The 14,336-nt window shown below is 41.6% G+C and overlaps 1 protein-coding gene across 6 annotated transcripts in view; it reads right to left on the minus strand.

Annotated features, from left to right (window-relative positions):
• FSTL4 (follistatin like 4) overlaps nucleotides 1-14,336 on the minus strand; it is a 350,321-nt gene that overhangs the window by 189,176 nt on the left and 146,809 nt on the right. For all 6 annotated transcript variants that reach the window (XM_072935370.1, XM_072935369.1, XM_030283620.4 and 3 more), the window contains exons 2-3: nucleotides 12,087-12,222; nucleotides 1,645-1,678 (exon numbers count right to left, since the gene is read on the minus strand). In XM_072935370.1, coding sequence (XP_072791471.1) covers nucleotides 1,645-1,678; nucleotides 12,087-12,215 — 163 coding nt within the window. In that variant the 5' untranslated portion in view covers nucleotides 12,216-12,222. The remainder of the gene's footprint in view (nucleotides 1-1,644; nucleotides 1,679-12,086; nucleotides 12,223-14,336) is intronic.

A 14,336-nucleotide genomic window follows, 5' to 3' on the forward strand; every position in this document is an offset into this window, starting at 1 on the left:
GCTTCTAACAGAAGTACATTACATTGAATTCGCTTCTGAAAATATATTATGGTTTTACTCTGCAAAATAAAAGTTAAGTCTTACCCATCCTCTGAAAGCAATGAGAAATTAGCCTCACTTAGCCTGGAAATTTGGTGTCTTCAGGCACTGACCTCCAAATTCAGTTATTGCTCTGAAGTAACATTCTCCAAGCACAAGATCTGTAAACTCAATCAAATTTCAAGAATTGCTGTCTTTAAGCTCTCATACGTGTTGGTTACTTTCACTGTGAAGTTTTGGAAATAGAACTCATATCTGAAAAAGGACAGGAGGTACATCCACAAGACTGGGTTCAGGCTCTGTGCCTATAATGAACTGCACCACAAACTACAGCCAGAGCGTGACTGAAACGCATCCACAGCCACAACACCAAGAGGCCTTCCTGCATCCCAAAGCAGCCTTGACCCACCCAAGAGCCCTCCTCAGTTTGAGACTGAGGGAAGTACAACAGAACTGGATTTCTTCATTAAGAGTGGCAGAAGTTTGATCAAACATATACGGACAGTGGGCATCTAATTAGATTTCACCTTTAGTAACAGCTGGATTTTTGATTAATTCAGGCCTCTCTGCTGCCTCAGCCTCACAGAAGAAAAAAAAAAAAAAAACACAAAAACACAAACACACACACAAAAAAAGGAGATTACTTGCCCAAATGACAAGTTACCCTTGGACCTGACCTTCTTTGCTTATGCATAAAACTTTGGTAGTTACAACCTCTCCCCAACATATGGGATGCCTGAAACAATTCAAGCTGCTGGAAGGGAACAGGGAATGCATTAATCCATTGAACAGGAGAGTGCTATCTGCTTCACATTCTACCAAGACAGATGAGGAAAGCAACTACCTGATCCAGAAAACATCTGCTGAACAAAATCAAAATTAATGATAACCAGAATGAGCTCTTTGATGGCCAATTCTCCCCCCAGCTGCCAGGAGCCATCAAAGAGCCACTCCTGGCAGAAGCAAATTAGTTTCTGAGGCAGCAGAGTTCCCAGGAGCAGAGCTCAGGGCACCAATGCCCCTTTGGGTGGAGCTGTGGTGTGCCAAGGCATGGAAAGCCTTGTCTGTACTTCTTTCTCCCTGAAATTCTCCAGGTTTTGAGTTTATCGCAGAATGTTTTGGGTTGGTAAAGATCTTTAAATTCATCCAGTTCCAATGTCCTGCCATGCCTTCCACAATCTCAGGGTGCTCCAAGCCCCCTCCAATCTGGGCTTGAACACTGCCAGGGATGGGGCAGCCACAGCTGCTCTGGGCACCCTGTGCCAGGGTCCCACCACCCTCACAGGGAGGAATTTCTCCCTAATATCTGATCTAAATTATCTTCCTTCAGCTTAAAGCCATTTAAATGTCCTGCCAGCACCCAAACTTTGCCATGTACACCCAACACCATCATGCAATTCTGTGCTAAAAGAGCAGCTTTTCATTGGAAAAAAAAATTCTACAATTTGCAACACTAAGAACTGTCAGACAAGCACCAGGCACAGACTGTTGGAAAACGCACAGCACCACAACCTTTCAAGTGTGTGAACTCATGCTTGTTTTAAAAAGTTACTGCAAGAATACTCAACACCAACACACACACTGAAAGAAAACCAGTTTTCCTACCTTTTTGTCTTGTAACTTCAAACCTTCTGGAGTCCTATAAGGAAAAAGAGAATTTTTTGTGGTGTTTTTTATTAAATGCAAGAATTTTTCAAAGGCAGGATGAACAACCCCCCCAAAAACATTAGTCACTGACCCAAGGAAGCATCTATGAAGCTCAATACAATAACTGAGGAGCAAATACAAGCACACATTTCAGTTTGTCCACAGATATTTAATGGATAAATATAACACCTAAAATGACTCATCATAGTGTGATAAATTACATTGTAAAGCACAACATTTGTCTTGAAAATGGATTTTTCCCCTCTATTTGTGTTAAAAGGGAGCAGTTAGAAAGGCTATTATTACTACACCAAAGATTTGGGGTTGAGGAAGGAGGAACCATTACAAATATTTTTAGCAGAGACTTCTTCAAATATCTGAATAATTTCAAAGCCACTGGACTACTCATGCTGAAAGCCAAGTGCTCATTTCAATCCATGCACACCTACATATTTTTGAATATCACTTTTTTGCAAATCATCACAACCATCTCTAATATAGAAAATTGCTTTAAAACAACACTGTTTCAAAAGGTATTGCATTCCCAGGCAACACTATCTGCTTATACTAATGGTGAGACTTCAGAGGAATAAATATTTAATTCCACACAGTAACACAATTTGTGGGTTAATTACAAATATGCCCAAATTTCTATCATTGAGTTACTTCTTGCAGCCAGTATTAGAACAAGTGGAATTGTAAAGACCATCTGGAGTACCCCTGTTGTGGAGACAGGCAGAGAGAGGTGAGGGTGTTCAGCCTGGAGAAGAGAAGGCTCTGGGCACTGCACACTGCAGTGCTGTATGACCCATTGACTGCCTACAGAAATGCCTCCTTCTGCCCCCTGCCCCCTCCCAGAATGTCCCAGGGCAGGATAGAGCCACAGCTGAGGTCTCCTGCAGCCCAGGAGCCACCTCACATCACCCATGTCCTGCCCAAACACGGTGACAGTTTGTACTGCCCTTTGTCATCACCCGTGCAGGCAGCAGATGCTGCTTCTCCTTCCTTCACACAACCAAAGCTGCCTTCCTCAAAACAAAGCTTCCACCACATCAGAGAAGGATCAGAATACCAGAAATGGTCTCCTTGGCACCCTTCAAGTCAGCTGAAGGGGATCATAAAAAAAAAAAAAAAAGGTGTTTGCTTATAAAAATACTGTCATTATTGCCTGTAGGATACCACCTCAGTGATCTTGAGCAATATATAAAATGGCATTCAGGATTAATACAGACTTCAAAGCATTTATCCTCTTTATGTAGCAGAGCTCTGAGCTGTGCAGGCAGTTATACTCCAGGGACCTCTCTGAGCTTTTCAAAATATTAGTTGAGAGGTGGGGCATGGGATAAAAAAGCTCAGCTACAGCTACTATCATTAGGCCTGTGTACATGCAATATATGCAAAAGGGAAGAATACTTTTAAAGTTCCCCAGAGTCCCTCAGAGTAACAAGCTGTTTGAATCCTCTGCAGTTCAAAAGCTTAGAAATACTAAAACTAATTACAACTATTATATTGATCAAAAGGAAATAGACTATCAAGGCTCTATTAAACAAACATCCAAGTCTCATCTCACTTTTATAAAATGCCCTTTCGTTATTTCCATGTCTGCACAGACATCATGAAAGACAAAGGATGGTCTTCAAAGTTTCCCTTCTTTTATTCTGTTCCCTTTATAATTGTAAGCTCTGATGAATATAAATATCCAAAAAAACAGATGCTGGGTTCAGAAGGAAAGCTTGTTGGAACTGCAGTGGGAGAACACCAGGTCAAGCAGCAAGCCATCACTTCTTGTTCCTGGGAAAACAGCAGCACTTGGTGTGTCCCCAAAACATCCCTTCCCTGGAGAAACCTCCAAAGACACTGAGAATGCTCAAAATTTCAGGAGGGTAGACAAAAAAATGGAAGAATGCCTGGCAGCCACAGCAGGGCTTGAAGTACAGTACAAAAAGATAGCAACTCCAGGTAGACTTTTCTTGAAGATGATACTGATCTCAACTTAAAAAAAAAAAAAAAATCACATAGAGGTTTCAAAGATTTTAATAGTGTTACCAGTAGAGAACCAAACTATTTTGATAAAAATGACACCAAAGTTCTTGAATGCATTGCCTGAGGAATACTTTTCTGCAGAAGCCATAAAGCAGATGGTTATAAATGAGACTTATTTCATGGGCACCATTTAATGACTGCAAATTCCTTTAACTAAAAATCTAATTTTATCAGAGCATAAATCATCTGCTTTGAAGGAAAAAAACTGTTTCGGATTTTCCATTCCTTCTAAAAAGCTTCTTCATGTACTGCTTTAAATAGCATTTCATTAGTGCAATACAACAGTTTTATTTGTCAAGGTTCACTTTTAGCACCTATTTCCTACTTTTTAATGTTGTTCAATTGAGTACAGAATCAAAGGTCCTTCTGTTGTGTATCTGAAGTGCCTAATCACTATGTGGAAATCAATGTAGTATGTTTGCTTCAGGATTGCCTTTCACCAGACATATAGCTAAAGTAAATCTGCATCTACAGACGACTGAGCACCCCAGAGTATGATAAATATTTCTACCTGGATTAGGAGGGGTGAAAATCAAAATCAAATCGAGTTCAGTACCTGCTGTCATACTGCTTCACTCCCCTGTAGCTGCAGCGTGTTGTACCAACACCTGTGTGAACCTGATGCCATTTAACAACTGGTTTGCACAAAGCCCTTTTCTGCTCTTACAGAAGGATGCCAAGGCATAAGAGCGAGTTTATATCTCCTGATTAACAATGAGTCATGGGTCCATGGATGAGCAGAGCACTAGTGATAAATCAGATTTCATTCATAACGAACACAGAGCATTGGGAACTTCATTGTTCAGAGTTAAAACACAACAACACAGAGGGAATACAAACACAAAACAGTGCTTGGTTGCCAGCATGCCACAAACAGGTTTTCCAGGGGTCATTAGCAATGGATGCAAGCAGCAAAACCACTTTGGGGTTTTTTCGTATAGAATCACAGAATGGTTTGGGCTGGGAGGAACAATAAAGATCATCTTGTTCCAAACCCCCTGCCACAGGCAGGAACACCTTCCACTAGGTCTGGGTTCAACCTGGCCTTGAAAACTTCCTGGGATGAATTCAGCATTAAGAGACTTTCACATAGCTGTGCATTTCCCATCCCTGCTTGTTGCTGCCTCTGATCCCAGCAGGTAATGATGCTGAGCACAGATCACCAAAGCAGATAGCAAAGGGATGGCAACTGCCCTGAAGCACAATAATCCATCGGATAACCTTGCAATGATTTCAGTCTCTTGCCCTTTAATACTGATTTAGATTTTGTAAAAAGGCATCCCTTTTTATAACCAAAATTCAATATAGGGGACTTGGCAAAAAAACCCCAAAACTTAAAAAAAGCCAAAACCCACAACCAGCAGCAAAAACCAATAAAACAATGCAGCAGGAGATGCAGAAGAACAGGTAACACCCCAGATCCACAAGTTCCCTGCATTGCTGGCCTTACCAGACCCTTTGTGGGAGACAAGGCAGTGCAAGTAGATAAATCAAACTCAGTCCCTGCAGCTGGGCTCATGCTGGGTCTCACAATAAATCAGATGTTACCTCTGCACACTCCAGGTCTCCAGGGACCTGCTCTCAGGATCAGCCTAACTGCTGTACAATTTCTAAATATACAGTCCTAACTCATTTAGCAAATTAATAAAGAAGTGGCTGATCCTATTAATAGATTACCATGCCATGGATTTTTTTACTCCCTTCAGAGCCTTCTCCTCCTTATCTCCAGTGAGGGGTCACGCAAAGAAGATAGATTTAGATCAGATACTTCGGAGTAAATTCCTCCCTGTGAGGGCAGTGAGCCCCTGGCACAGGGTGCCCAGAGCAGCTGTGGCTGCCCCATCCCTGGAAATGTTCAAGACCAGGCTGGAAGGGGCCTGGAGCAACCTGGATAGTGGAAGGTGTCCCTGCCTATAGCAGGGGGGTAGAATTAGATGAGTTTTGACCCAAACCCAAACCATTCTATGAAATGACACTCAGTGCAAGGCTGGTGGGATGCTCTGCCTTGGGACTGGAGTATCAGCACAGTATACGACTAATACACAGCTTAGTTTGACAATCAGGATTTTCTCCCTTTTTTTATGTGATCAGACACGAAGAAAAAATAGCTCACATGCTCCTGTTTGGAGAAAGCTTGCTATCAGTACGGACACTGGCAGTTTGGATTTGTACTGTCTGGTATGAACACAGAGGAACTCTGATGTCTCACATCACACAGTATCATCTGCTCATCCATACGGTAACTAATTGAGATAATTACTGCAGCTCTGATTTTACTCACTATTAGTTCTGGACTCCAGATGAGAAACCCAGGTATAGCTCCATAAATTTCCACCTTGTGATGGGGAAGCCCATGGGATAGCTGTTTTTAGAAATCCCATATTTGTGGATATACTCTTTCTAATCTAAAAACTGAGAGTTCCCCTTCTTGGTGGTCAAAAGTACTTCAAGTAAAACTGTCTTCCATTAAAAACTAACGCTACAACCTTTGTTTCAAAGGGAGAATATGCTACAATTGGGGAAAAAAAATTACTTAACATTTAGTCTTTTAAGGCTGAGTGGCTTCTGAATAGAGTATCAGAAAGTTTAACCCTCTGTCACATCATAACCAAGTTAAGACTGCCTTGATTCCTTTTATTTTTGCAACATGATTTACTCTGGTCTTATTTTCTGCTTCAGAATCATACCAGCATTTTCCCATCTCAGTATGATTTTTCACAGCTGCTCAACTGTGACATGAGAAAAACTTCCTGAAATTTGATTCCTGCAGTCAGTGAGTGCCACAGCTCAGCACAGAGCCAGGCAGCACGAGCCCACATCCCTCTGCTCCCAGAGACAGCATCCAAATACCCCAAATTCAAGGTCATTAACCTCCAATGCACCACAAACTGCTCCATGCAGCAGCAGGGGGCTTGTTCTCTTGGCTGGAAGGTGACAGCTCCCAGGAAATTGGGTAGTGTAGGACCACCACAAGCTATCACACACTGCATCCTACCAGAAGTTTAAAAAAACATAAAGGAAGCAGGATTTCTGTTCTGCAAGAGACTGCAGGCAAGTGGGTTTCATCTTCAGATTGTGCTTTAGATGCATCCTGACACTCACTATTGAGCTATAACCACTCATGTAAGCCAAAATTCTTCCAATTTTCTGCTGTTATTCAAGTGTACAGCACCTGCCTTGTTCCAAATTTCACATTTTCTAGTACTTCAAGTAAAAGAGCATTCCATAAGATACAGCATTTATTAAGATACAGCATTTATTAAGCCCTCTGAGTACACAGAAGAAAGTGGAGAGGGAGGTTGGGGATGCAGAGGAAGGACCTCAACATGCCCAATATAAATATTATCGAAATATTATAAATATTTCACAGCACCTTGAGCTGCAGATGCTCAGGTAACCAGCACTCAGAGCAAAAGCTTCTCATCTCCACAGGGATAAGATACCTGTTAAGATTGAGGATGCTCTACAAAAAGGAAATACTGCTTGTTAGAGATACCACATCAATGTAGGTAACAAGGAGTGAATTATCACTACACACCAAAGTGATAAAAAAATAAACTTAAGTCTTGTCTCCCTGTACTTTCATTAAGGCTTGAAGCAACAGCAGGCTGTAGCACAGTAGGGATTTAAATTCAAATCTGATTCTTTCCTTCCTTTCTCCAAACTGAAAAGCAGGAAGAACACTCAAATAGTAGATAACACATTACTATTATTAATAGTTAAAATAAATACCAGGATATTAGATCTTCAACTGAAAATTTATACACTGTGCCTGGTTTATTCCAAGCTCATCCTCTGAAATTGTGTCTGTATTTGAATTAGAAGCAAAAAGCTTTTATCAAAAAAGAGCCTTTGCAATTTTTTACCTTGCTTCAGAAAAAAAAAAATCCCTTCCTAGTCTGTCAGATTAGGAAACATGACTTTTCTGGGGGAAGGAGCCCAAAATCATCCCTATGAATCCCTTGCTGCTCAGAATAATCTACTGTCATCTTCAAATGCAGCAGTAGGTGATGCAACATTTAAGAACCTGAATATAACTAGAAATATCAGCAATAATTGACACTCTTAGACGAGCACAGTTGAGGCTTGTGAGTGGACTCCAGAGAAAGGCTTTATTCTAGGCATGAGGGCACTGAAGGGCTGGTCTGATCCAGCTGTTTGCTCTGCATTTATACTTGGAGATTTTTGAGCAGCTCAGGTGCCTTAGAATCACAGAATGGTTTGGATTCTAAGGGACCTTAAAGATCATTCAATTCCAACTCCTGCCAGGGACAGGAACACTTTCCACTAGACCAGGCTGCACAGAGCCCCATCCAACCTGGCCTTGAACACTTCCAGGGATGGGAATCTATGTTCTCCTTCAAGTAATAATGAACAAAAACAATGGATAGCCAACAGAGCCAATACCTGCCAAATGCCAGCAAGAAGAAGGTTATAGTGCCTTGAAAAATGAGCACATGGAGCATCACCTGGGAGCTCTGTGCAGGGCAGCTTCCCCAGGGACACAGCTCTTCTCCCCACAGGAGCGTGGGGGGCTGTGCATGGGTTCCTGAGACTTCTGAAGTAGGAGGATGGGTGGCAAAAATAGCACAGCATGAAAGGCAAATTAAAGCAATTAAGTATTTCTAGAAACCACAGAGCAGTTATGGTTCTGTAGCCCTAAACAGACCACAGAACACCTGCCAGCCTTCACTGCTACTCCTCAGGAGCTTGGTGACCTCCAAATACTTAAAAATGCAGCACAAAAAACTCTTCATGTACCACAACACAGGATTATTCTCCACTTTCACACTATCAAGCGAGGACAATATTATTCAAGCTACCCACCAGCAGTGCCCTAGAAAACATAACACAGAATTTGAATTTCCAAAAAGCAGCTCTGTGATAACTTGTGTTAGAGGAGCTCTGCTCCTGGAAGGGCTGATGAAGAGCTGCAGCACTGCTCTGCTCATTTTAGGTTCACAAAAGGAGTTGCAAGGTCTGCCCTAAAAACCATGGCAAAACCAGCTTGGCTTCAGCATGCACAGGAAATCAGCCTCTCACAGAGAAAGCAGGGAATGGGAGAATCTGGCTGTCAAATTTCAGTATTTAATAAGATGCTTTGCAAAATACCCCAGGAAGCAGAAAAAAACCAGCCTGAGCTACTAGTGTGGATTACCTAGTAGAGACTGAGCAGAATAGCATTGCTGGCTTTCCATCAGAACCTCCTGGCCAAGTTCTCCTCCAAACCCAAACTCCAGGGTTATTTCAGATCCAATTGTTTGTCTCTTTTCTGCTCATACTGGAAACTCTCTTCACTACCACTGGCATTGACACAGAAATCTCCATTTTTTGAGACTTTCTTTCTAGAAGGAAGAGGTGACCCCAGATCACATCACCTGGTGTATCATAGACCACCCAAAGCCCTTCTGAGCCAGCACAGAGCTGCCTGTGAATTGTAGTCACCTCTAGAACATCCAACTTGAACATGCAATCAGACTTGCTGAAGGCAGAGGCAAAAACTTGTCCAAAAACAACACCCCAGAGCAGTGAGCACTATATGGCTGATATTTTGGCATATATTCCACTCAATAGGATTTAGTCCCATCATAGTTCAACCCTGAGAAGCTTCACTCAAGTCCATATGCAATGCTCAGAAGCTTCAAGAACTTTCCAGCAACCCCTGGAACCAGGCTATGAGACACTTCACACAATACAGCAGTAGTCTCCAAAATTAATACAAACCAGGAATGTTGCAGCTTTCCAGTGAAACACTAATGTTGTCCCTTTTTAAAATTAGGTTTTCTATTTTAGCTCTTTCAGTGAAACTGGAATTTCATACTGCATATACATATTTATTATCTAATCAGGACTAAAAATATTCCAGTAAAAGAAACCTCTTCTCAGGAACACCCCATAAACTTGAGGTGTGAAAGGCTGCACATCAAGAAAAACACACACCATTGTTATATTAGAGGGCTGGTTTCTGATCAGAAAGCCTTGTAGTCTTATTTTCTTTAATAAATTCAAAGCACAGATGCAATAATTCTACCACATACCATGAAGAAATTGATTTAGCAATCTGAACATAAATTAAGCAATGTTTTTGATTCAGTAAACTTGCTCCTATGTAGATCAGAACAAGTATTAGTGAAGGTCAGTGACCCATACCCACGTATTTGCTTTGATGAGGTTCACAGGAATTTTCCATCAGAACAGACTTCAAAATTATTTGACCTGTAAATTAACATTTTACTCATTTTTAAAGCAGTATTAGTGACTTGCTAGGAGCATTTCTAGTTGTGATTCAATATTTTTTAAATGCATGTTAATGGATCTATGAATTAATCAAACCATAAAATTTGGAACCTGACAAACTTCTCATGGATAAGGAGCTCAAAATTGAACAAAGCCCTATAATTCTAGAAAAGGATTTCAGGCGAATTTTATTATTAGAAATGTATTATGGATAAACTATTTTCTGCAAGAGACAGTAACTTCTATTTATCTCAAAAGGTGATTATCTCAGTTTCACTGACCAACCTGAAAGCTATGCTCAGAGTTTTCAGATTAATTTTGTTGTTTGGTGCCACACTGTATAAACACTATTTCTTGTGGAAATGAGTTTTCTGTACAGATACTTTTCTTTTATAACTTACATTTCTTGAATCTATTTTAACAGCATTCTTTGTGCAGTCCTAATTTTAATAGTCACACTTGTTAAATTCTGTGCAAACCTGAGCAAATACATTTTTAGCTGAGATACTTCCACCTCAAGCAAGATCAAGTAATTGGTAAAATAACATTATGGTCTTTAGAGAAAGGTCAAATGAATTAGTGTCTTTCAAGTAATATAATAATTCTATGATTTATGTTAAAGTAAATTGAGTAACTAATTTAATTCCTCAGAGCAACTTTCTTAAAAAAATGAAAACTAATGTGAATTAGTAAAGAATTAGACTTTTTAAATTGCACAAGTACGCAAAATATTTAACAATTTTTAATAAAAAAGCAAAATGTATCAGAGATTCTGCAAGATCAGGTTTAACAATGTGCCAGTGTACTACCTGAGCCTACACAGCAGCAAAATAACAGTGGAGATGTGGAAGGGAGCTGTTGTTCTTCACTTTTACAGAACAGAGGTTGGATACCTCAAGGACAAAATACACCTGAAACACACCTCACAGCTGTAGAACCTCCAACACTATTGAAATTACTTTAAGCAGCACTGTTTTAATTGGCTTAAATGATAATGCAGATAACTGGGTATTTTAGACAGAATGTGACTGGGAGAAATGGGATCCTCCAACTACAACCAAATCCCGAGGCTTAAACAGATCCATTTGCAACATGAATCCATCAAGGGCTTATCATCAGCCTGGCACTGACTGATGTGTCTGCCAGCACATAAGTGTTCAAGGCAATGGCAGCTAAAAAATAGCCAAGTGTCCTTTTCCTGTCCTTCTGCACCATCTCCCACTTTCAGACGTTTGAGCAACCATTTAGGGAACATACAGGAACTAATTAAATAGCTAAAATTGTTCCAGCATTCATTCATCATTTACAGCTCAAAGTCACAGTGCTAGATTTTTGTGGCTTTATTCACACATCTCAGCCTCAGACTTGTGAAAATCTGAGTGTATGTCTGTGCCACAAGAAGTGCTGAGCACTGGCTCAGAAATCCAGCATCCCACTGGGACAGGGACTGCTCCATCCACACCCCTGTGACAGCAGCCAGCACCGTCACCTTCAGCACTTGGAAACAGGCTCAGCTGCTCCTGCACTCCCTGAGCCCAGGACTGAGCAGGCACTGCTGCCCTGCCCCAGCAAGATGGGCACTGGGGTGGAAGGAGATCACTGCTCGCTGCAGTCACTGTTCCCTGCTCCCTTTTCTACTCCTCTGTGCTTCAGAAAGGTGTCACATCAGTAAGTCTGGAGGGAAACACTTTGGGCAGTAATTTTGCTGATTCTCTCAGAATCACCTATGGCTCAGTTTTCTTTCTAAAGAGCTCTTCTTAGGTTTCACCTAAATGTCCACTGACCCAAATGAAGAACCAAGACAGTTTGCTTGCTAAATTTAGCTTCATTGTTATCAGCAGCCCCAGGACACGACACACTGTAAAGTCTTTGGGGCAAAGACAGCATCTCCACAACAGCCAGATGCATAATTCCACTTCCACATGATATACCTAATGAGTGTAAGAGTTTCTGTTTCACTGCTTTTCACTGACCTCCTCAGGAGGTGTTTAATACAAATACACATGGATATATGTATATATAGATACATTTGTTTTCTGTTTGCAATATGGGGAGCCTGAGCTCAGCCCCAGAACAGAAACCCAGGAGCTGTGGCTGCAGCAGCAGCAGGTGTACAGTACCTCTTGATGCAACCTCCCCACATCCGAATACAGGCTTCTGCTCTGGTCCACATCCATCCATCCCCTTGTGACCAGTGGGAGAACCCCCAGCAGTACAAGAGAGCACCAAAAGCTCCTTGATGTCATCATTTCAAGTCTGTTAAAAAAAAAAAAAAAAGAAAAAAAAAGAGAACAGTTATAGAACATTCTTCTTACAACAAAACCCAGCTTAGGTTTGGTAACACACAGGCTTCAGCTGAAAGTGTCCATCCACACTCAGTCCCTACAGAACTCTACAGTCTCCAGTGTTTTGGCAATGAATTCCCATATTGGAGTAGTTTTACCCCAAAACTATCTTCCTCTGGACATGCTGTTCCCAGCCTGCTGCCACACAGCACCTGCAGAACCAGAGTCCTGTGATTTCTGTAACTACTCTGACCAGAAGCAAACTACATCTAAACATGGTCTTGTGGTACTGCAGAAGCCAAAGGGTGAATTTTATCCTTCTCCAGAGCCTCCAGTAGCACAGGGTCACCCACAGCCAGGGACTCACACCTGCACTCTCAGCAGATTTTCAGGAAAATGCCAGACACACACCTTTGCTTCTCTGACTGCTGGAGGCTCCCAGCAATGTAACAGAAAATAATATCATTATTCCCCTCTGACTTAGAGGGGGACTTTGCCTTGAGCAGATACAGCCACTGGCACCCCCTTGGCTGTGATCAGGTAGGATGAGCCAGTGCTGACAGCAGCACACAGGGACAGTCAACCATCCTCCTGATGAGGATACACCTGCCCAAATGGTCACCAAACACCCAAATTTGAAAGACACAAAACAAATCCTGTGCTGAAGAGGCCTGATGTGTTTCTCCAACCATGACAGCGGTGAGTCCCACCTGGGTCTGACTTCTGCACTCACATTCCTCTGTCCCAGGCAGAGACATTTGCAAACCCTCCCACGCTCACTCCACTCAAGAGCAGCACTATTTCCCTGGCAAAAGCTTACCATAGCCCCACATCATCTGTGGGGAACTGGAGGAATTCCCACTAAATCTGCATGCACTTTGAGCACTGGTTCTCGTCTTGTGTAGTTTTTTTTTAATGAATTTGGAAATAACACCAGTGCAGTTACTCAAAGCGGTGTCAGATGGAACTCCTGTGTTTCACACACCACAACCCTGCACTGGTGCTCTGGAAGCTCAGCCAGGAGCTGTTCTTCCTCTATAACAATAACACAACACAAGACTGTCATTACTTTCTACAATTAAAATACCAAAGGAATATTCAGGCCTGGAGCCGTTTCTGAGATGGCTGAGAAAGGCTAAGATGGACCTGTTAATGAAGCACGGTGACCCTTAATGAAGTGATGGCATTTCTACAGGATGAGGGACAGGCTGCTGCCTGGTTTGAGCCATACACATCACCAAGCAGGTTACCTGCCAATGGCGAAATTCAGCCAGGCTGAATTAACTCACCATGACATACCTTGTCTTGACAGGACTCATTTTGCAGTGTTTTCATGCCATGTATTTGCCACAGGGTATATCCAAGCCTTGGTGCATCACTCCTAATTTCGGAGCCGTGACCATTTACACCAGCAGTGACAGTCTCAGGTATTTTGTTTGTTCAAAGACACCTCATTACTAGACTGAGCACAGCATACAGCACCCACAGAGCTCAGGCAATGCCTTTTCTTGGCACTAAAGTAAGCACACTGAATGGAGAGCATTCAGATGAAATCAAAATTTATTAGTCTTTCTAAATTCCAATTATGAACATCAGATGTAATGTTACTGGGACTACAAATAAATATTTGATAAACCAAAGTCACTACATTAATAAGAGACAAGTACATTGTTACTTTATGAATTACTCTTGCACAGCAACATTGTTTCTCACAGGGTTTTGGGTTTTTTTTTTCCTTTCATAGAAGTATTTTGTGTGCTCAGTTGATGCCATCACAACAAATAACATAGCAGTTCTAGAGACCTCAGAATCATATCCTGCTTGAAATAACAATCCTGGAGCAAAACAGGGAAATCACTAGTTTAATGTATATTTAGTAAACAACTGACAGAGAGCATGAGGGATCTGTAAAACCAATGAATCTGTAAAATCAACGAATGTTCTATCAGGCTCTACCTGATAGAAACTCTGGTTGCTTTATAAACAGAATTTCTAGAACACCTTTAGTCAGTTTAGAAATCACTTATTTTTATTGCATGCTGACAGCACACTAATTGCTCTCAGTCACAGTAAGAGGAGGACGCA

The sequence above is a fragment of the Taeniopygia guttata genome, chromosome 13 (assembly GCF_048771995.1).
Source record: "Taeniopygia guttata chromosome 13, bTaeGut7.mat, whole genome shotgun sequence".
NCBI classification, from domain to species: Eukaryota; Metazoa; Chordata; class Aves; order Passeriformes; family Estrildidae; genus Taeniopygia; species Taeniopygia guttata.